The sequence below is a fragment of the Nyctibius grandis genome, chromosome 2 (genome assembly GCF_013368605.1).
Source record: "Nyctibius grandis isolate bNycGra1 chromosome 2, bNycGra1.pri, whole genome shotgun sequence".
NCBI lineage: Eukaryota > Metazoa > Chordata > Aves > Nyctibiiformes > Nyctibiidae > Nyctibius > Nyctibius grandis.
The window spans coordinates 102,014,852-102,038,937 of record NC_090659.1 but is presented as its reverse complement, the minus strand read 5'-3'; the positions used below and the strand labels follow the sequence as shown (position 1 = coordinate 102,038,937).

Here is a 24,086-nt window from a genome sequence, read left to right as displayed (position 1 = left end):
TTAAATGAAGATCTGAGTCAGTTTGACGCTGGCCGCCTTAAGCAGTCTGTCTCTCCAACTGGGTCAGCGCATGTCAGCACTGCAGCATTAGCTAATATGTTTTGAAGTCTTGGACCTTTTAAGTAAAGAAAGTTGTCATTCGTACTCCCTTATTCTGTGAGAAAGTCAAAAAGACTTCCCTGTTGCCAGCGCTCTCGGCAAATGCTGGTCCCTAGCACTAGTTAATCTGCTGGGAAGACTGCAGGAGTGTGCTTGAGCTCGCTGCCGCCGTTACACCAGTCCCCATGCAGTGCCAGGGGAGAGTCAGAGCATCCCCTGGAGCACAGTCCTGATCCAATTTGAATTAGTGTGAGACTCAGGATGGATTTCTGATTTCCCTCTGCTTGTGTTTGTGTGGCTCTGTTCCACTCCACCAAATTAATAAAACATTGTTGAAACTGCAGCAGGGTAAGAGCTTTGCTGTACAGTTTTTACACTAAATAGAACTTCCCCAAACTGGTGACCATACTTGCCAGAGTCAATACAATGTGCTTGAGAAAGGATTGCACAGCTGGGGCTTAGCGTTTGATTTCTTGTCTATGCATACCACACTGGAGGCTACATAGTTAAAAGTGACAAAATAGGATAGATTCTTGTGAGGGTGTGATTAGAAATACAAACATTGCAAGGAGGAGGAGAGGAAAGGCAAACAGTTGGCAGAAATAGCTGCAGTGCATATTTTCAGGCTTCCAGGAAGAAAGCACACTCTTTAGAGTCTGAAGAGGACCTTCGTTTCCAAGATCAGTGTTTTGTGAATCAGTGCATTCACTTTACAGGCTGGATGGGAGCATTCATCTTGCCTCATTTTCTATCTAAAAGTGTCTCATCTGAGCTAGTCGTTGAGGTTCTCTTGGTAGTGAATAGAGAGAATTAGGAAACTCCAGGAGATTATTTGCATCTTCCCTCCTAGAGCTCTTCCTTAGGATGGGTTGTAACACTCTTGGGATGTTACTAAACTCCGTGTTCCTGTGAAGTACTCAACTATTATAGTCATAATGTTAATATGGTAAGAAAGTCTTCCGTGAGAAGACTTCAGTTATCCTCTCCTGAATGTATTTTGGACATGAAGTTTATAAAAATAAAAATTAATGTACATTTGCCATTTGCTCAAGAAACTAGGTTTAACCTAGCTATAGACAATTTATGTTATCTATTACAGGTGTATTATACTTTGAGCTGAGCCGTGACTGAAGTTAGAATTTTAGGGTTAATTTTGAGAATCATTGGTCTTTAAGATAGTTACCTTATTTTTGACTAATAACTTTAAAGTCCTGATTGGGTATATTAATGTGACAACTGAAACTGAAAAGTCTTGCTGAAATAGCAAAGTCAGTTTCAAAATTAATAGGTGCATTTTAGCTTATTTTTTTTGTGTAACATTTACAAGATGAGTGTCAAAGTAAGTGTTGACAAAGAGACCAGGTTCCCATATTTGACCTTCTTTGTTCTGCCTTGTTTCTTTTTATTTTTCACTTTGCAAGATATAACTACCAGCAGATCCAGGCATTGCCTGGATTTTAACACAATTCTTTAGAGTGTTTGACATGTCTCTCAGTAAATATTGTGACTGCAGATTTTGAGGAGTAGTAGGCATCTGAGCATTCACAAGTCCCAACAATCTTTGTGGGTCCTGTTGTTATTATTATAAAGTTTAGTTATTTCCCTGCTATAATTTCTCAGTGAACTGACAGAAATTAGCCCTGTAAGTCTGTAAAATTGTGGCCCATCTTTGGATTCATTACACTGCTGTAAGTAGACATTTGTTTGTTTTTAGTTCATCCATAAAACATATCTGTAACAGCTTTAGAGAAAGGTTCCTTTTAAATTGTACTACTTAACAATGTGTTTATGTTGGCTAACGTGTTGCACAAAATGGAGGAGTTAGAGCTTTAAGTTTACAGTAGCTCTATTAAGTTACTTTTATATTGTGTAGACATGCAAATAATATGGTAACGACATCCATTTCCTGTTTAGGCTTTGTACCCTTTGGTAACATGCCTGCTTTGTGTCAGTCAGAAGCAGTTCTTTTTAAACAGATGGCATATTTTCCTCAACAACTGCCTATCCAATCTCAAGGTTAGTATCTTCTGGTTTTGATGTTGTATTAAAACTTCAGTATGCCCTATTGATCTGTTGCAAATTCGTTTTAGGTAAATGTGCTGAATTATTGCTATTATCTGATTCCATACTTAATTCTATTCCCAACAGTACAAATTCTTTAGCTGTGCAGATTTTTTCGATAACATAGAAGTATTCTTCTGCCTAGTTTGAATTTCTACTGTTTCTCTAACTCAAACCAAGCCTGAGTCAGAGCTGTGAAACAGGCAAGATTGTTCATGAAAGTTATTAGCTCAAGTGACATACCAAAACTGACCCAATATTAACTTGCTTTTTTTCACAAAGGCAGTCTCGAACAAAGCACTTGTTATTACTTTATCAGAATTGAACTGATTACAGGACACTGATTCCGTTGCCTGTGTCACTCTGTTAAGTTGCATTAAAAAACCCTAAGCTATTCTAAGCTGTTTCCTCCATGTATCCATTCTTATTTCTTTATCATTTGTTAGATCTTTGAAGACTGTCCACTGCAATCTGCTGTGGTTCCTGGACAGAACATACTGTTCAATACACATATGCTAGTTATCATTACTAGTCCTCCTTGTTTCTTGTACTTGCGCAATAACTCATGTCCCATTCCATACTTAAGTGGATCCATATGAAAGGATGGTCCTGTGCCTACCTGGAAAGGCCAATATAAGAAGCACAGTGAAGTGGTTAGCTCAAATGAAGGGCCTCCAAACTGCTGCTTGATGAACCAGTGGTTAGAAGGCTTCTGCAAATGGCACAGGTAGACCATGCAACCACTTTCTCTAGCTCAGAGGCAAACTGCGGAGGAAATCTCTGTTTTCCAAAAGTTGAATTCCCACGCTTGTTGACAACTATATATTACATCCTTTATTGTTGTTGCTTTCTTGCTGTACTTTGTGTCTCTCTTAATGAAACTATTTGTATTGACTGTCTTTGTATGGATCCTACTGTTAGAATAGCTCTTCAAAATGTTCGTAGTCTGCCTGAAGATTTCTTTCCACCTGTACCTGAATTACTTTTGCTAAAGATGTATTAGAACCTTATTTGCAAAGAGATTACAAAAACAAGCATATTATTGCAACTAATTTTATGGATTTTATGAGGTTATGCAAGCTTTAGAAAAGGTGGCTACAGTGTAAGATCTCTGAGGAGCCAGCTGGGAATACAGATTTTTCTGAAAATTAGGGAGATCCTGATAAATTATTTGAAACCGTTAGAGAAAACATAAGTAAAGTTGCTCCTACCTTATCAATTGAAAATCAAATTGGAATTCACCTTGCCACCTATAATTCGTTGACTTATGCTTTGGTTCCTAGGGCTCATAGGTTAACGTGGTGGCACATTCAATCTTTAGTTTGGGGAGAAGGTAAGGTAGCTGAATACAAGGCTAAATAACAAACATGGTTGGACACTCCTTCTCAGTACAAAGGAAGAGAGGCCCCAACCAGTGAAGCAATCACTTCACCAGTCAGAGTAGCACCTCAAAGCCCAAACTAAACTTACACAGCTGGAAGAAGAGCTAGATGAACAAGAAGGAGAAATCCTTCCTTTAGAAGGAGAGTTGTGCACATTAGGACAGTATATGGGACTCCACGATCTTTTGTGGCCTCCCATGAATCACGTAATGGATCAGGTTTCTCAAGAGCCCCCACACCCCATAGAGCACAGTCACCTTTACAAAACCATTAAGGTCAGGCATACACTGGGAAAGCTAAAAGGTTCATATTCTAATCATATTTCTGATTTTAATATAAACGGGCAAATCTCTGATCTTACGGAAACAAATTTTTCTCTTGAATTAATAAAGGAGACTCCTGCCAGGACATGGAAATATTTGACCCCAGCCAAATTCTGGCCAAAAGGCATTTCATACTATCCTGTTGAAAGTGGTATAAAAGTTAATAAGTATCCTGGTTTTAAAATGGAACATTTATTGTTAACTAAACTTTATTTACAAAAAATGATTCAAGGCAGGAATTCTATATAGGAGAGAGTCAATGTACTGTGTTTCATTTAGAAGTGAAGTTTTCCAGTGGGAGCAATGGTTCCTTGTCTCCAAACTACATGGGACAAGGAGAAAGCTCCAGTACAGTTTGAGCCAAGGGTGCAGAACTTACTTTACAAAGAATGGGTCAAACAATGCCTGTCTCAGGAATTAATCCATGGGTACCAACACAATATCCCTTCAGCCTGAATGGGCCAGACCTAAGGCCGTATTATTGGAAAACAGAAGTGGAGGTATTAACGAAAATGGGCCTTACTCCTGGCAATCCGGTTGCTCCTCTGCCAATCACAGAAGAGCCAGAGGCATTGAAAAAGAAATTTCTAGAAGAGCAACAACAATGGATAAAAACTGGCAGCACTTATCAATCAAGAAACAGAGGAGAGCCTGACAGAGCTCTGTCACCGACTACTCCCGTGTTCAAAAGGCCCACATCAACTTTGACAAATTCTTCAGCACTAACAGTGAGTTGGGCACTGCCAGCAGTGGTAAAGGAACCACGTCCAGTACCAATACCTTCTGTTGGGAAAGTGAAGAAGATGTCAGATATATTAGGCCAAATACTCCTTGTCCTAATAGGATTACTGGCTGGGTTTTTCTTGTTGACAAAAATCCTCAAGATACTAAAGAGACTCAGTTGGTGGTGGACTTCTCTCAGTTTTCCAAAGGGAGACATGCTATGTGCTTTCCGAAATACTGGGCACCCAACCACCACGCACTTGCACAGATCTTGCCCATGGACATGCCCATGATTTCCCTGGAAGTTTCTCAGGCTTTTTATCATCTTCCTCTCAATCCTGCTTCTTCTATGCAGCTTGCTGTTTGTGATGGAAAACTGGTCTAGTATTTTCAGAAAGCTCCAATGATATCGGTCTCAGCCCTCTTCTCCTCCATCTCTCCTCAACCTCCCTTGCAGCTGAACTATCTCGTTGCTGAAATATTTGGACTTTTGCTTATAGGGATGACTTCCTCCTCTGCCACACAAGCTCTTGTTACCTTAACTCAGTTAGCCACAGTGTCTACTGTTTTCTTCAAGGCTTTGGGGCAAGAATAAACTTTGATAAATGTACTCCATCACCTGTTGAAGAAATCATATTCTTAGGACTGAAATTTACAAGGACTGACATGACGATACCTGGTGAAAAATAGATTGAAAGTAAACAGGTTATTAAAGTAAAACAGGTTATTAAATAAATTGATTGTAACAATATTTATTATTTTAAAATCCTGCGAAGATTAATAGTCCACGTAAACTTTGTCATTCCTTTTGCTATTTATTTTGCAACCATTGTATGCTGCTATAGTAAACAAAAAGGATTTCCAATTTTCTATTCCATATAAAGCTTTATTGTATAAAATGTGTAGTCAAGGAGTTAAATGGAAATTGCAACCCACAGACAGTGTTCCTATTCCTAGGCTTGTCACAGATGCCACGTTGGAAGTTGGAGCCATATCCCATATCATTAGCGAGTTGTCTTCGTTCCATTTTGCAGGACCTAGACCAATACACGTTCAAGAATTATTAATGGCATTGGTTACAGTTTCTTTGATCAAGCCATGGTCTTTGATCTGTGACTCAGCATTTGTCTGCAGACAAAAATTCAACTCTTTGCCATGGAGATTTGCACTGTTGGGCCAGGCAAATCTTATCTCGAAGACGGTCGAAATGTACTGGACTCCTTCAAAGTTCAACCCAGCAGATGGCCCGACACGTGGGAGACCATCTGATTGGACTGCATATACTTGCACCCTACTCAGAAAGCCCTTAAAACTGCCACAGAAACAGAAAACTGCATATGACCAAAGAGACCCAAAGACAATCTTGTACTAGTTCAAACGTTTCCAAAAATAAACAGCAATCCAGACAGATAATCCAATTCAGTCCAGCTGATCCCAGATACCCTGTTAATTAGACCAGCCTAAGCATCCACAGATTTTTGTCCCTTCACTTTTGAATATGTACAGTGCGTTTATTTATCTGCTGTGTTCTTCATACAAGGTCTCCACCATAGGGCAACAGCTTTTGAATTGACAGAATCAACTGAGGATAAGATATTCTTTTCAGAGTCAAATTGAGGTGATTTTCAAACAAAGATTTTAAATTGTAGCACGTATCTAATTTAACTAACTTGATACTTGTTTTTTTTGACAACTTAAGTAATACTAGGAGAGGTAGGTCAGATGCATAAGCGTCCTGCAGCTACAGGAATGGGGTACTGGGCAGCTGTGAGGCTGTATCTTTTTGTACTGTCATTACAAGAACTCCGACCCTTGCCTTCCATGAAGTGCAGAACTTCCTTTCTAATTTGTGCCTTAAGTTTATTCTTAACGTTACATATTTCTTTAGAATAAGGACCCAAAAATGGCTCGAGTTGCACTGGAATCTCTGTACAGACTACTGTGGGTTTACATGATCAGAATTAAATGTGAAAGCAACACAGCTACCCAAAGGTAAGGTGCTGTCCTTGTAGAGTGGGTGTTGCCAGTGAAGCAGTTTTATAGTTCTCCTGAACTACTTTGAATTGAACCTATTCCTGTTGTGAAATAAAAAACTCAACTGCACATAATAAAATATTCCCTTTTGTGGCACCGTCAGTTATTCTCCCACCTATTAAAGTTACTGTATAAAGTGTTTCTGCTTTTGGAAGAACTAAAAATCACTCTTTGCCTGGTTAAAGTTAGAAATATTTTTGTAGTGACATGTCATTGACTTGTTTATTGTTACTTGTAATGTAGTAATGAAATAAAATAATTAGATTGAATTTGTAGCAAAGGATCAGAACAAGATACCCCATTACATTTTCATTTCAAAGGAAATACATTCTAGTCTTTCTAAATGGAGTAGGATTTCCAGTTTACATTTCATAGTAAGTGAAGGTCTGCAGGGTCTAGAAATGTCTAATGCTTTTTGTTCCTTCTTTTACAGTCGACTTACTACTATTGTCACAACACTTTTCCCAAAAGGGTCCCGTGGTGTTGTGCCAAGAGATATGCCTCTAAACATCTTTGTGAAGATAATACAGTTTATTGCACAGGTATGGGAGAACCATGCATATGTCTTTCCAATGAATTAATAACTTGTTTTCCCAATAACAATTTAACAAATAAGTAAACTTCTATTGTCTGAATTTTTTGCAACCCCATTGTCAGTATCTTTCATCTAGGCAATGATAAAATTATAGATTGAGATGGGGCAGACTTCTTTTGAACAACAGATTTTGATTAATTTCATTCCACTGAAAATGAATAAAAATGTTTTCAACTCAAATGTATTTTTTGTCGGTTTTTGGAATTGCCAGCAAGTCAGAAAATGCATCTGTTGACAGGCTTTGACTGTCAATAAAGTTCGAAACAATAAGCCATATTTTGTCCTGATACTGAATCATTGCTACTATGTAGGACAATGAGTTTAGGACATTTAGTTTTCATCGGTTCAAATGGGAATTGCTAAAATAAACTAACCTTCAGTGCTGGAAGTTTCATCTCTTTTATTACTTAAATTCAGAATACATTCCATTGAGCAAAGCACTTGAGCACCTGCTTAAAGTCTCTGAATATGGATTAATTAAACAGATGCTTAAAATCTTCCCTGAACCGTGCCATCTGTGAGCAAGCTCCTTTTATATAAAATACTATGCTAGTACCATAATTACCACAGTTTAAATGAAATAATTAAAAGCTTTATTTCCGAAATGGATCATTTTCTATTTAAATGCCATTAATTTTTGAATTTGTCAACATACAGCAGTGTTGAAAGCTTAGATCTAATATGTTCTGCATGCTTCTGAAAATCTGTTTTTCCATACATTTAAATAAATTCTGATTAAACTGGTTTTCAAAATTCTGTTGCCTTAAAGAAAATAAGTAGCAGAAGTGAGCAGCTTATTGATTTGCAATATTTTTACTCTTTTAGGAACGTTTAGATTTTGCAATGAAAGAAATTATCTTTGACTTCCTTTGTGTTGGGAAACCAGCAAAAGCTTTCAGTCTCAACCCTGAGGTATGATGTGCATCTGCATTTTTTTAAGTTCGTATATATTGTATTGTGCTATGTTTACTTTCTGGTTACATTCTAAGCATGCTTTCACGTTTGTCCGGTTTTCAGGCCAAATCTTGAACTTGATTTATTGGTAAAATACATCTGTGGACTTTGATCTGTGAAATGTTGCATTGTTTGTGCTTATCTCATGTTTCCTCAGTGAAGATTATCAAATGTGATATAGTGCAACTGTATAAAACAAAAAGATAAAGATAAATAAACCTATTGATTACAGTATCTCCTTATCACTCTGCTGTTGTTGTATGCAATGCCTTCAACTATTTTAATATAAAAATAAATTTTATGTAACAATTTAAACGTTTTTCAAAACAGTTTTACTGAAAAAGAGTTCACGATGCAAAAATCGAAGATGACAAAAAAGAAGAAACTTTATTAAAGTTTTACCACTCTGACCTGTAAACCTCCACTAGCATTAGTGTCATGAGTCAGCTTTCTAGTCCTTTCCCTAGAGAAAGCAATCAGAAATTTGTAAAACTTAAAAAGAAAAAATCGAAACAAAAACAAGTGGTAAAATAATGAAAAATTTTCTTGAAAATAATGTATTTGCTTATAATTTTGAAAATATTTTCACTTGAAAATTAAGATTAAACACATGAAAAATAAAAAGCATTTGTGATCATCTCATAAAATATTCCATATTAATCTTGCAGTATTTAACAGCCATATCTATTCACTAAGATGTTGTTACGACCTGGTCGCAACTAGTTCATAAATCCCTTGGAGTAAATTAAGGTGAAACGACACCAAATAACTGGTATGAAATTAAGAACAATTTATTAATACAGGGAAAGTGGCATGGTTGTAAGTGTCTTGGGTTTCTAAAGGCATTGAGAAAAGAAAAAAGGAAAAGAGAAAGAGGATAGAGACTATGAGAGAGGAAAAGAGAGATATCACCACCCTGGGATCCAGTGATGTAAGTTGTTCATAGTGAAACCGCTTGCAGGATAGGTCCTCAGGTGGCGGGCGGGAGCGCGCACCAGCATCCCAAGTGAGGTCTAAATACTTTAGGTCATTTGCATGTGAGATAGGAGAGGGTGGTAACATCCCTCTTGTCTCCCCCCCTCTGCTCACTTCCCATGCTAATTGGGACGCCCGCGCTTTGTAGTCTTAGATTGTTCTCGAAATGAGTCGGTGGTCCCCCAAGGGGTGTCTGGTGGTCGTGATCCCCTAGTTGTGGTGTCCGCTGTATGACCCCGCTTCTGCACAAGCGTGGTTGAGGCCTTGCAAAGTTGTTGCACATATAGGCTGGTCCCAAGGAAAAGATACCATCCCGCCTCCGCAGGACTTATCTCTTCCTCCAGCCAGAGTTGTAAATCACAACAATTAAGGCACAGCAGGGGTATTGTTCTGTTCCCAAGACCCTTATCTCTTGCCAGACTTGCAGGCCTCTGTAGTACACATACCCTCCTCCAGCCAGAGTTGTCAAACAAGTTGTTTAAGGCATACAAACTCTGTCCGTCACAGATGTTAAAACAGAATGAGTTACCTTACAAAAATTATATTTGATAGAAAAAAATATTTAGAAAAGAAGATGAAACTTTTTATTGTCAAAAGCAGCAGAAGGAAAAGGCAAGCTTTACTTTGAGCACAGCTTTCATCTTTCTTCAGCAGAGTAAAGCAAAACGAAACAGAATTCCTGATCAGGCAGTCCCCACCACCTTCTGGGTCAGAGTCACCTGTAATATTGACTGAGCAAGGTCCTGCAAAGGGCGTTGTGTGTTAGCGTTGCGTGAAGACGAGCGTATAGGGGATGGACATAGTCCTTAGCTTCTTCATGAATCAGCATCTGAAATTTTACTGTTTCTCAACAACAACATAAGTCTGAAAACAATGAAATAATAGGGCTACTTTTTGATGTACATGGACTTTAGCGTTCTAAAAAAATACCCATCATCTATGTAAATGCGCCTCTGGGAGACTGTAAGCAGGACAGCCTCTGAGGTTTTGGAATATGTTCCTAGGAAATGGAAACATTCTGGTCTTTCAGTCGTTGCAATGCAAAGCCTTCAAGTTTTCCTCTGGTGAATTCCCTGAAGACATTCAGGTCACTGAGCCTCATCTTCCTGGTGTTTTCACATTGCAGTTTTGGCACTGAGCACCATTCCAGACTTTTCACATGGTATGGTCAACCCTGGGGCCTTTCGAGACAGTTACTCGTCTTTTTGATAATGACCACATGGGACATTTGTGTTTAACTGAAGGTCCGGTTAAGATGTATTACTAAACTCAAGGTTAAATCCACACATTTTGTCCTGAAGATAAAGAGATAATGTACTAATGAAAATACTTAGAAATAAAGTTTTGAGAGGGGATAGCACTGCTCATAGTGCAGAGACGAATTCACAATTTATTTCATGGGCTTTTTTTGTAAAATATATCAGACTAGTCAATGTAATGGAGATACAGAAAAAATGCTGGCAAGTACCTACTCAAAATTTCAAAGTGATTGAAAAATATGAATAGAATATGATTATTTGATTATGATACTCATTTATCTTCTGAACTTACAGAGAATGAATATAGGTCTGAGAGCTTTCTTGGTAATTGCTGATAGCTTGCAGCAAAAAGATGGTGAACCTCCAATGCCAGTGACTGGAGCTGTCCTTCCCTCTGGAAACACTCTCAGAGTGAAGAAAACATATTTGAGCAAAACTCTTACAGAGGAGGAAGCTAAAACAATAGGTCAGTAAGAGAATGGACAACATAGAAACTCGGATGAGAATGAATATGAAAAAGTCTTCAGTACCTGAGCAGAATGATTTACTATTGTTAAGTATTCAATTGATTTCTTTATTGTAAACATTTACTTTATTGTGCATTCTAATGAAACATATGGTTTAGTTTGACAAATACTTTTGGTTTTAATTACTTTCAGCAAAAGTCCTCAGTGATGCTATACAAGTGGTAGCAACCCTGTGTTCGGCGGGGGTTAAGTACACAGATGATAGTTAAGAATGGCTTCTTTCAGTGCTGAAGAGCTGTGTTTGTTCATGGATATTCATCTTATTAGAAACAGTGCCTGTGCTCAGAAAATGTACCAGATTTGAAAACCCTCAGATTCCTTTTGTATCCTCATTTTAATTGCAGTATCTCACACCAAGTGAAACTTTCAAAATGGCAGAAACTTTTAAATGTAAAGTAAAGCTGAACTGAAGCACCGTTACCTTGGGCTTCCTTCATAGTCAATGTAGAGAGAGAATCCTGTGCTGTAGGAAAGGAGCTTCTGTATCATGCCCTGAAGGTGCCTGTTTCTGCTGGCAAAAAAAAAGAAAATTTGGCTACTCACCTTAGCACTTCATTAAGTGCCCAAAGTTACGTGAATGAAACAAAGTCTACACATTTCTACACCAGAGACAAAGACCTGTTGCACTGTTGCTAGATCATCGTAGTAATATCAAGAAAATACTCAATGTAAGACCCACTGCTGTTGAAATGTAGTTTTTAGTGCTGTCACTAATTCAGTTCACTTTGGTTACTCCTCGTGCATTTGATAATAAATGTTTGCACTGCTGAATTCTTATATTTTATTAGGAATTTCTTCACTATTTTATGATACAATATTCTAGTTTCCATATATAACATGTAAGATTAAGCTAGGTAATTCCTATATTTTCTTTTGCCTTCTACTCTCTCATTGGACTTTTGATCATATCAGATCTGAAAATTGATGTAATTTTGGAATTCTAAGCTTACATTGTCTTTATCAAAGAGAAAAAAAAGACTAGAGAATAGATGATTAAAAATATATTGTTCACTGTTGATATATAAAATTTCATCAAGAAAATTAAAATTTTAGCCTTTGAATATAGAAAAAGAGGTAATTCAAGTTTAATTTTTAAAGTATTTTATGTCCATCAGCTGCTGTAAAGCTGTGTGTCTAATATTGTTTTTCACATAAAATACATGCCGCTATTTTCCATACCAAATAGTCTTAGGAGAGCTCATTCAGATTCCTTTTTTTGATTTTCCTATAGGTTTTAAACTTCGTGGCTGGATCAGAGCTTTTACTTCTGTCATTAAAAGTCACAAAATATATTGTATAACTTGACAAACTGTGCTGCTTCATTTGACTATGTAGGGACATATTTTGACTAGGTATTTTTAAATTTTTTCGCCAGGAAAAATGTGTGTATATATATATCACTCGGGCTATTTTTACATACGATAGCATTCTTTTTAGAGAGGGCAACATATTCCGTCTCGGAATCAGGATATCATTACTAGTGGAATATGCTAATCTCATGAGGAAAACATTTTTCTTAATTCATGCAGCACAGCATAAGTAAGCAGCTTTCTTTTTCACAATATATATATCTATAAACATCCCCAAATTATACAAAAATGCCTATTATTGCAGGTATGTCGTTATATTATTCTCAAGTAAGAAAAGCCGTGGACAACATACTCAGACATCTTGACAAGGAAGTGGGGCGGTGCATGATGCTAACCAACATACAGATGCTTAACAAAGAACCTGAAGACATGATTACGTGAGTTCTAAAGAACAGTAAATCCCATAAAATACTGAGATGTAATTTCAGAACTTTTTTTCTATTTCTATCATAAGTCATCAGAGAAACAGCAAGAAACAGGAACATTTAGCTTAATTAGATATATAGTTTGAAAAACTGTTCATGACAAGTTGATTGTACTTGTTAGCATGTTGCAGTGTTTGGAATTGAACTGATGCTCTCAGTGTAGCCAAAATCATATGTGAATCCTATGAATGTTTAGATGGTACAAGTTGAAAGCCCAGAGTGGAAAGCCTGTCAGCCTACACTCAGAACACTGTTTCGGGGTATATTTGCATCACTGAACTTCAAAATGAATGCAACAAATTCTGTAAATGCCTAATAATAATAATCTTTCAAAATTCCCATTGCTATTCATGCCTGCAATCAAAAACAAATCTTAATTAAATCAAATCTTAAATTAAAAACTCAAGTCGTTTTGTGATAAGCACCTTGGATTTAAGCAGTACCCCACTGGAATAGAATCAAACTAGTACGTCTCAAGCAATGTTGAACAGCAGCATTTTACACTCTCATCTAAAATTATTAATGAGGGAAGTTTCCTGGAGAGCATTCTAGTGAGGTGGACATCTAGTAGACTTTAGAAACACAGAGACATCATTTGACACACGCAGAGCACAGAGTGTAAAGATCCCAACTGTAAGGAGACCTTGCATATCTTTCTTGTTAGAGGGGTAGATATGGTGGTTATGCTAGAAGAGAAACAACCCCTGGAAAAAGTTTAAGGTGTAATGAAAAGGACATTGGTCTCTTTGGGATTGTTTTTTTTGATATACTGTCAAAAAAAAAGCTCAGCTCACTATCATGAGTGGTAGATAGCCTTCAATGACTGGCTAAATTCAACTATGTTTTACCGCTGATATAATCTTTATGTTTTAATGTCATTCCTCTGCCCTTGTTTGTTGCTGTGACTGTGTAGATGAGATTGTAAAGTCTTTGTGTCTTTAACATTGTCTTACTTTATTTATATTAAATGCCAATATTACTATCCGATAATATTTAATATTTTTCTTCTATTACTACCCAGTATACTGCTCAGTACTCCCAGCCAGTTTTCACAACTATTTTGGGTATCCAGGCTTTTTTGAGATGGAAAGGGAGTTTTGAAACTCATGTTTTATTCCCAAACGATAATTGCATAGTAAAACCTTGAGCACTTAGATAAGTGTACTTAACCTTAGCTATAAATGTCTTTTCTATGGTTTCTCAGCATAGTGTTGTTTATTTTTAGAGGCAGTGAACAAATAGACTTAAAAGAGTTTTAAATTTCAGGAAGTCGTATGGTTTGGTAGTAACTTTTGTCAGACATAACATTTTAAGGTTGGAAGATCTAGACATGTAAGTTACTGTGTTTTTGTGTTGTACTTTATATCCAGATGAGTTGTAACTTAATATATACACTTGAAAGGAAAAACATACTAGAACACATTTTTACTTATTCTTCCAAGGAAAAAGAATATCTAGGATGCTTCATTATCAGTCGATCTAAAATCATGTGAACTCATGAAAAACATCATTAGCTGTTACTATTAGCATTTAAAATGACCCTTTTTAAAACTGCATTCTGCATGATAACTGGAAAAGCCAGTATATTGTTTTTATGTAATTGCTTACCATTTTATTCACAGAACTTCATGCTTCACTAGAGTTACATATTTGTTTTGAGTTCTTATGGGCTTTGATACATAGATACAATAGTACATTCATCTATATTCTAAAGTTATGGCTTTTGTCATATTAACATAAAGTTAATGTTATTGTATAAACAATATCATAATGATATTTTTAACAACAAATCAAGAATCAGAGGGAAGTAGCTAGGCAATGAATAGAAATAGCATTTTAAAGTATACAGATTCTGGAATTTTCTTTGGCAGTGTTAGACATGCTTCTGTATTTAATGAATGATCCTTTAAGCATTTATTGTTGAAGCAGTAAATGCCACTCTGAAGAGCCTTACTAAAATCCTGACTAAGGAGCATCCTTTGCATCCTCCACTGGGATATGAACTTCAATAATGGCTGGAATTACTTTCCAACATCTAGTCAGAATATGGCATCCCTTTTTCTAACGTAGAAACCTGTTCTTGCAAGTATTTCGGAGATTTTTGCTGACAACACCTAACTAAAATCTGATACTGCTGATATGGAAACACAAGCTTCCAGGTGACGACAGCTGTCAGTGTCATCCTGTTGAATCCTGAGTCAGCCAGGGATGACTGCGGAGCCCTGTAAGGCCTCCCTTGCGAGACACTTCGCGTGCTGTGCCTGGTAGCTCAGATATGTTGGGAACTTGAGCCTCAGATTTGGATCTTCTCCTGCTAGTCTTCTGAGAAGCCACAAAACACCCACAGATTTTATATTTATAAATAATTACTCATTTGCCTTCATAACAGTTTCCTCTCAGACTATTATTTTATTTGCCTCCATTTTAAATGCACAAACTGTTTACCCTTGCCAGGGACTGATAATAAGGAAACTCTGCAAGGTTCACTTCCCCCTTGAAGTCAGCCAGGAAGACTCATCGACTTGCCTGCAGATAAAATTAGTGATAGCACTTTACTGTTTACAACTATAAAAATATAATATTTTGCAGTAGTTATTAATACAACTAGCGTTTACATTAGTAATAATAGTTTATGACCAAGTTCTCAGATGACATGTTGTTTTTCAAGTCAGTTACTGACACCTTTCAAGTTCTGTTAGGATACAGGATCCAGGTACAATGAGATAGAGATAATTCGTTGTGAAAATAGATTCAAATCATGTCATCATATTATTTTATTAATATAATACATATCCAAGCTGATAAGTATTAAGAGAAAGAATGGTATTCACTAAAAAACTGTCTTTAATCTTTGAATTAAGGAAGCTTAGTGTCAGTTTATGCCTTTTCTATACCCATTATTTCAGTGAATGCTCAGTGTCACTCTATAAATCTGATTTTAGACTTGTGAGATGGTATTACATTCAGGCTTTCTCTGTGACTGAACACAGAAGTGAGGTATCCAAATACAATGTCCTGTTGGGTGGAGAGGCAAAGTAATGGAGTAAGCAGGGCATTGGACTGGGGTGCAGGAAAACTAGGTTCATTTTCTGTTTTGTCACTGAATTTCAGTGTGGTGTTAAGGAGCTTAGAATGCTTCTTGGTGTCTCTTTTTTTCCACCCGTTCTTTTCTAGTTCAATCGGAAGCATATTAAAGCATGTTTATAGTAGAGTCCCTAAATAGGACCTTGCTCTTTTGATTCCTCCAAAGCATATTACAGGCTAATAATTAGTAATATTGTGGGAAAGAGTGTACAGTTTGAAATGCTGTTATGCTTTGGTTATTTCCTCTATACTCAATCATCAAATAATAGATCATTAAAAATGAGCAAATAAAAAAACACATTTTGGGGTCAGTCTGAAAGACTTTAATCTGCATTCTTACAAAAAAATATTGGAAACAAGTCAGAAACAACTGCATCTGTTGTGAAAATAATCAACAGCTGAAACTTGAGCTACTTTTAGAATACTTAAGGACTCCCAACCTAGTTTTTGGTTCATGCTGAACTTTAGACTCAACCACTTTCCCAGGCTGTTAGGGAGCAGTTGAGCCATTCCAGAGGTTAGAGCAGCCTTGGGGCTACTAAAACATGTTTTAGCTGATAATGGTTGCTAAGGTGCTGCTGTCTCAGGCAAGGATCAACAGAAACTCTCTGGCCATACCTACCTCTAAATTATGCTTCTTTTTCAGTGTAATAATGTGTGGTGTGTAATTTCCACAGATCTGTGCCCTATTGAGGGCAACTGTCTGGATCTTCAGTCTTGTTATTTGGGCTTCTTACGTATCTGCTAATTGCTTTATACAACTGGTGTAATATAGCTGCACTGTGATGCGGAACACCCCAGCTTTTTCCTCATGGCCTCATCTGAAGCTTGCATCACGCAAATGCTGATCTTGATGGAGGAACTCTCCTACTTTATAACTCCATCTTGATATAGCTGCCAGTTCCCCTCAGAGGGAAACAAATGAGTCAGTAATAATTGATTTTTCAAGCACTGTATAGATAAGATGCATGAAAAATGTCAAAACTGAAACCATTTATTCAATGGAAACATCTATTCATGTTTCCTTCTTATTTCATTTACAGGGTCTAGCTTTCTGTCCTGATGTTCTTACTAGGCCTCTGGCACTCCATTATGTCCAGCCCTTTTCTGAAAAACTGTAGGTGGATCATTTAACACAGTTACTTGTTAAGCTTAGTCAAAATTCTGGTTTAATTTTTCAGCGGTGAAAGAAAACCAAAAATCGATCTGTTCAGAACATGTGTTGCTGCTATTCCTCGATTGCTTCCTGATGGAATGTCAAAACTTGAGTTGATCGACTTGCTGGCAAGGTAGGCTGTTCAAGCATTAAATGACTGTTCAAGGGGAACAGAATGAAAAACTGAGCCACAGAATGCGTAACTGTTTCCGAGACAAAATCATATGCTTATAAAAAGTAATCTGGTATTAATGGATAAGACATAGAAGTCCCAGCATCTTTTTACAGGCATTGTGTTTATATTATAGACTCCTAATTGTATAAGATAGTAGATAAGTCATTCAGAACTCTTTTCCATCAGTATGTTGGTTGCATGATATTCACTGTTCTTCATTATATTCACCAATTATTGCCTTTTTTTAACCATCACAGCATTCTAATTAACTGGAGAGAACATCTTTTCTGTATAGTGGAAGAACATGGAGATACCTGTTTAGTTTTGATTTATGATTCCCACATGTCTGTTTGATAAAACAGAATGTCCTAGATGTGGTATCTTTCCAAATACTTTTTTAATTGCTAATAATTATTTTAATTAAAATAATTAATTTTTTTTTACTATAAGTCAGCAAATAAAGGATAAGTTTAAATTTCATATCCTTCCTGCTTGGGATCCATTGAATTTATCTAGGTAGACTTCACTTCACTGAAGAAGGTGGTCTACAACTTGACTGCTAAAACAGTTTAGGTTTCAGGATGTGAAATCAGTGATAACAGGTACTGGTCAGTACAGAAAAGTCTGTTACATTTCAGTTCTAGTATCCAAGTCAAAGATTCCAGCATGTGTTATTTAAGTAAGTGGATTATGGTGGTAAATCGAGCTATGAGGCCCTTGCAGCATATTGTCCTCAGGTAACTGTGACAAAGCAATCTTTGCCACTCCTTTCTTGCTTTTGAAACATTTGTGAGGAATGGCAGGTGTGGGAGTCAGAGGGTTACATGCAAAAGCAGTTTTTTCTGCTCTGTGAACACCCAACTCCCAGTCATATGCTAAAACAGTGAAACAATTAATTCTACTAGCAGTAAAGAGTGCAGCTAGCCAAACAAGCCAAAATTGCAGCCAAGGGTAGGTGTGCCGTGGAGCATGGCCAGCTTGATTTCCTTGTGTTTACATGCTATAAACCACTTGTGGGTTGTTTAAAATCATTACATTATCAAATTATACAGATACCATATTAAATAGTAACACCAATTCTGCTTAAGAGAAATGAAAAAGGACACATTTTCCTTTAGTCCAGTATTTTAACTAGCTTTCTATCCTTAGTAATGGCCTTAACTGAGCTGGTAGAAAGCACATATCCATTCTAGTCACAGCTCTTCAATCACGGAGTATTGTCTGGGTCAGACTTGTCCCTACTCTTGAGTAAGTTTGGAGACTAATGTGGATTTCTTCATAAATTGGTGCTTCCCTCGTTAAGTGTCAAAACTGTCAATATAACCACTGGTCCATCTTTATTCTATCATCAAACTTCATGCAGAAAAGGTCAGTTGTGATTCTTTAGCCACAAGTTTGTAAGCATTTCTGGGGTAATTTCCGTGCTGGGACAATGGAAGCAGTAGGTCTACTGGGTTGTCTGACTCAGACTGTGAGAAGAAGTGAGACATCAAGAGGAGCTGAGGATTTGTGTGGGGCTGTGTTGTTGGGATGGAAAGCTGTTAAATATTTTCTTTTCACTAAAGATAAAATAACATCTTTGGGTTAATGGGTTCTTTTATTCACAGTTTGGTTTGAATTTTTCATCCTCACAACAGATGTGTCTTTTGGCTTTTTCCAGAAGGAGTCTGTAACTCAGCATCTAGACTTTCTTCCAGGACAGCTGTATTCAGATTATAAGCCATAAAGCAGATGTCAAGTATATACTGTACCTTTTGCCCTTGCACTGTCCACTGAAACCATTCATTAAAAATTCCCAAGTAGGTCTTAAATTTAACTGACTCAAGTGCAAACAAACAAACTAACATTTACTTGCTTCCTCAACCTGCCTGTCATGTAGTAGTAATACACAGATGCATTCTTATGCTCAGTTTGAATTTCATCTCATTTGACAATGCCATTGCACAGTAACTTGGGCTTAGAGACCTATGTCTTTTGTATCCTCTTTTCCGTTACTACTTTGTGTCATTGTGGAATTCATTTCATGGATGACTTAATCATAGTCTCAAGGGTTTTGCTTGTTTTTCTGGTTTTGGCATTCCAAAGAGGAGACAAAAATGGTCCTTTTTTAGCACAACAAAATGCCGTGTTTCCAATTTTATATAGAAAGTCACGTGGTTATTGAAGTTTAACAGCTATATTCACCAAAGGTGAAGTTTCATGGCAGTTGCTTTCCTTTGACTTAATTGAAATGTCCCCTGCCTCCCAATTAGGCAGCTATAATGAAACAAATTTGTTATGAGCCATATCTCATCATACACTTCCAACCGAACGTAATTTGGTTCCACTCCATTCGGCTTTTCGCAGGTTTTTTTTCCTAGTTTTCTTTATAATGCATCCTTGTTTTCAACTATGTAGATTAAATGTAGATAAAATACTTCAAAAATGAGTTCTAACACACTGCAGAAAATTATAGTCTCATGTAATAAAAACAAAATACATCATAAAGGCGATGAACCAGAAATTTCGGAACACACTGATCTGATTTTCGAAGTATTTTGATCTGCAATTGCACCATCTTTCAGAAGATCTTTGGGGGTGTCTGATGTGTTTTTAGAAGTATGGAAAGCCCTGAAGCTGTTTTTCACCATTTTCCTATCCTAATTTGCTTAAAATATGAAATAGTTTTTTAATGCAAATGCTTCTTTTTATTTCTTTTGAAGATTTGCTTTCAATAATTGTGATTTGCTTCTTGATTAAAGATTCATTTTAACTGTTAGGCAGCTGAGGTGTTGTGATTCTTTTATTTTTATATTGAAAGTAAACAAATAAATACATAAATTGTGAAATTATTTATTAAACTGTAAGCCTTTTGTTATCATGACAAAAAAAGAAGTTATTTTATAAGTGAGTAAATCAAAAGTATACTTGGTTCAAGGAGACAGTGAAGTTGCCAAATTATGTACTTCAAAGATACTATCTTTTAGGAGTGGAACAAAGACTTCTTTAGGATCCATGAATCTGTACAGGCACTGTTGTAGCAAGAATTACAGTATAGAAACAGGTTAAGGATGTTAATTGTGGTCAGTAATAATGAAACCCTGATAGCATCATTGGAATTTACATTGTCATTGGGAATTTTCCAGCAGTGTTAAGTTACCGAGAAACATATGCTCCTTACCACAATAAACACTCCTTAGATTTTTATTACCTGACATTTACTTTTACTTACAGGCTGTCTATCCATATGGATGATGAACTTCGACACATTGCACAGAATTCTCTTCAGGGTCTACTTGTTGACTTTGTTGACTGGCGGGAGGATGTACTCTTTGGTTTTACTAATTTTCTGCTACGTGAAGTGAATGATATGCATCATACCCTTCTTGATACTTCACTGAAGTTGCTGCTACAGTTGCTTACACAATGGAAGCTTGTAATACACACTCCAGGAAAAGCTTCTGAACAGGCAAAAACCAGATCTGCAGAGGTATGAAATCAAGAGATCTGTGTCCTAACATTTATACTAATTGAAGGCAGAAATTCTGTTCCTTGGTATTGCTGTGGTTTATGTATTTTGTATTTACTCACCTGAGAAGAATTCACTACGTAAGTTTTTTTAAAGTAATTAGTTCAGCTGTCTTTTGAGGACAGCTATGTCCTTGTGTAACACAGCAGATGTTATTGTTGTTGAGCAACATAAGAGAATGCATGTCAAACTGAAATATGCACATCAACAAAAGCACATAAAGTGAAATATGTGTATGTAGATGTGGCAGAAGGACATTTTCCCAGGACTGAAACTGATTGATAATGCTAGTGGGAACGCTGAGAAGACGGGGATCTTGCCTTCCCATAGCCATTTCATTTGGTTGATTCAGAAGTGTCAGAGAACCCAACTGTTTCTACAGCCTGCTGTCTCCGTGTGTTACAAACATTCCTGGGAATGAACAGCTTTGCTCCTGCTCCTCCCATCTGCACTGTCCCACAGATAATTTCACAATGAGAGATGGTTTTCAGACTTCTTGTATCCTAACCCAATCACACTGGAATTTTTTTCCTTTGGGCAAGCATGATGTTTGCTTTATGTCACAGAGGACCATTAATTAATAGGTAATAATAGTATTACAAAAAATGTAGAAAAGGGAAAGCCTCACATACTTTTCAACAAATATTTTTATGCTTTGCTGGTGGGCTGAGGTTCTAGATGCCACGTACCAGGATAAGGTGTTGCGTGCTACAGGATCAAAGAAGGACCTGAGGACCTGCTATCTGGAGTAGAGAAAGTGTGAAGTCTTCACAGTCTGACTTACCCATTGTTTTTTTTAGTGGAGGATGGAACAAAGCAGGTAGTTGAATTGCAGATTAGAGAGAGGGGTTTGGCCAAAGGACTCTGCTCATATATTGGGTTTGTGGAACAAGGTAACTTAAAGCAACAAAACTTGGTTGTTTGAGAGAATGCTGTCAGTCTCCTACTTCAGCATTTACGTGGCTTCTGCATTTTGTTTCTTTATATGTCCTTGTTAAGTAGAATATTTCTTGGAGACCTGGTTTTCAAACATCATCACTCCATCATTTCCCCCTTGCACTGTCCTACAGTTAATACCAAACGGATCCAGCCACAGGATACAGTCTGAAAGAAGCCCCTATTCTAATGTACTACATGCAGTCGAAGGATTTGCACTGGTTCTGCTGTGTAGTTTCCAGGTTGCTACACGTAAACTAGCTGTTTTAATCCTCAGAGAGGTCCGTGCCTTATTCCTGGCCCTTGGCCAGGCAGAGGTATGATTTCTGTTGTCTGGAACTTTGAATTAAAATTTTCCAAAGATAAAGCTCAAAACTGCTCTTACAGTTGCTTTTAACATAATTGCTGCAGTGTAGCAGGTATGCGCTTAGTTTATAAAAAAGCATTTTGTTTGAGCTTACCATTTCTATTTGCCTTAACACTGCAAACCTTTCTGTGTACTCAACAATGTAACATTAATAACATGTGCCCTATACAAGAATTTGAAGAGAACCATGTACAGCAACTTAATATTTTCTCTTGGCATGATGTGAATGTAAAAGACACTGTAAAAGCTTTTTTTACTGCATGGATCATTTTTGTATTGTCAGGATTATAAATTTGTATTGGAAATGAAACTCCTTCCTGTAGCATACCATTTTGTAAAAAAACCCCACAGCATAAGACACATTTAAGATTATTCACATACGTTTTCCTTGTATAGTAAAGACCTCTAAGTCTTTTTATGGATATGGAAATATGGAGAGTCATGTTGTGTGTTGGCGGTCACAGCTCAGTGAGCCATCTAAATGCCTAAGAACACAAATATGTGTGTTCATGGCAAAGGAATGCTTTAATAAACAGTAAGCTAATTTCTCAGTCTTTTGATACCAGCTATCCAAAGTCATTTGGGATTTTCTGATATGTGCTTTTGTTCAGTAAGCAGTCAGCTATAGCCAGAAATTAACTTCAAATTAAATTCATTAAATTTCAAACCACAGCCTGGACTTGGTTCTGAGATTAATATGAAAAAGACAACATGCACCCATCATTACCAATGAATTTTTTTAGCCATTTTAGATGCAGGTAATAATTTTTAGGTGTTTCGATTTCATGTACCAGAAAAATAAAAAGGGAAATAATTTGGTCAGGAGAGCAGTTAACTTGTGTTCTCTGTCTTACGCAGGATGATGACAGGCCTATGATTGATGTCATGGATCAATTGAGTTCTTCTATTCTTGAAAGTTTTATTCATGTGGCTGTTTCAGATTCAGTAAGTACTACTTTACTGTTACTGCTGGTGTTTACATAGCACACAGACATAACAAATATCACACATGAAATACTAAAAATAAAGTTGATTGATAGAAATCAAAGAAATCATACAGCTTTAAGGCTCTAGCCATTTATCCAAGAGCTCTAAGGCTCCACAATGTCCCAGACAATCTGTTGCATTAAAATAATCATACTATGGATGTAGGAGATACTACATATAAAAAAAAATTATAACAGAATTTATAATCAAAACTACCTAGTTTCTGGGCCTGTGACCTGCATCCAAAAGAACCGTTGAGAAAGCCTTATTGCCAGCACCACCTGATGCTTGGGGCGCTTGGAAGTCACTCACTGCTATCATCTGTTCCAGAAGGGAGTAAGCTATAGCTCCCTTGCATGCTCCGAAGTGGCCCTGCCTGCAAACCTAAGCCTAAGCTCTGGAGTAATTGTGTACCTGGTTTCTGACAAGTGCAGCAGAGCGTGGTAATTTAGTGATTACTTTTGTTACAGTGGATGCAGGATGCAGGCAATGGTTACATCCTATTTGAAGTCTGATAAGCGAATAATAAGGATGCCAAAATACATGTTTTAAGTTTTCATTCCACAAAGTTGTTTTCTTAAGACAAAATTTAAATTGCAGTAGAGAAATTATTTGTTATGAGAACCCTACTTGCCAGTGCAGGTAGCAGGATTTAAAGTGGAGTAAAACTGCTTAAGCACCTGCTTCAGCCTCTTAATTCCCCACACACATGTTCAAATGCCCTGATGAATTCTGAAGAATATTTATTAGTAGTATTGATATTTATCATATTGTCATAGCGTGTAGGAGTCTTAATCATGGGCTCAGGCTCTGTCCGGCTGTTCAGACAATGAACCTAAGAACAGTCTATAGCTATTACAGATTGCAGTCTCATACAAGAGACAGTGGATGGGTGTAGGCAGCAAGGAGAATAGAAAGTAACAATGAGATTATATTGATCAGCATAATCAATAGCTATCATAGGGTTTAAGGGCAAGTTATTGTGCCTATCGCAGTAAATAAGAGCTTTAGGGAAGAACCAGAGGGGAAATAATGAGATAGCTCTTATCAACATTTGTGAAAACCTCCTCCTGAGTGAAAGGGCAATGTGATGGGAAGTTGGCCATGGAGCTTGAAAATAAAGTACTGAGGGGGAACATGGCACAG

General features: G+C 37.0%; 1 protein-coding gene across 7 annotated transcripts in view; it reads left to right on the top strand.

Moving 5' to 3' along the window:
- The window catches only part of FRY (FRY microtubule binding protein), a 241,653-nt gene that overhangs the window by 127,770 nt on the left and 89,797 nt on the right, over nucleotides 1-24,086 (top strand). For all 7 annotated transcript variants that reach the window (XM_068417918.1, XM_068417929.1, XM_068417910.1 and 4 more), the window contains 10 exons: nucleotides 2,014-2,115; nucleotides 6,477-6,580; nucleotides 7,056-7,164; nucleotides 8,043-8,129; nucleotides 10,700-10,871; nucleotides 12,547-12,679; nucleotides 16,993-17,100; nucleotides 20,356-20,611; nucleotides 21,721-21,903; nucleotides 22,812-22,898. In XM_068417918.1, coding sequence (XP_068274019.1) covers nucleotides 2,014-2,115; nucleotides 6,477-6,580; nucleotides 7,056-7,164; nucleotides 8,043-8,129; nucleotides 10,700-10,871; nucleotides 12,547-12,679; nucleotides 16,993-17,100; nucleotides 20,356-20,611; nucleotides 21,721-21,903; nucleotides 22,812-22,898 — 1,341 coding nt within the window. The remainder of the gene's footprint in view (nucleotides 1-2,013; nucleotides 2,116-6,476; nucleotides 6,581-7,055; nucleotides 7,165-8,042; nucleotides 8,130-10,699; nucleotides 10,872-12,546; nucleotides 12,680-16,992; nucleotides 17,101-20,355; nucleotides 20,612-21,720; nucleotides 21,904-22,811; nucleotides 22,899-24,086) is intronic.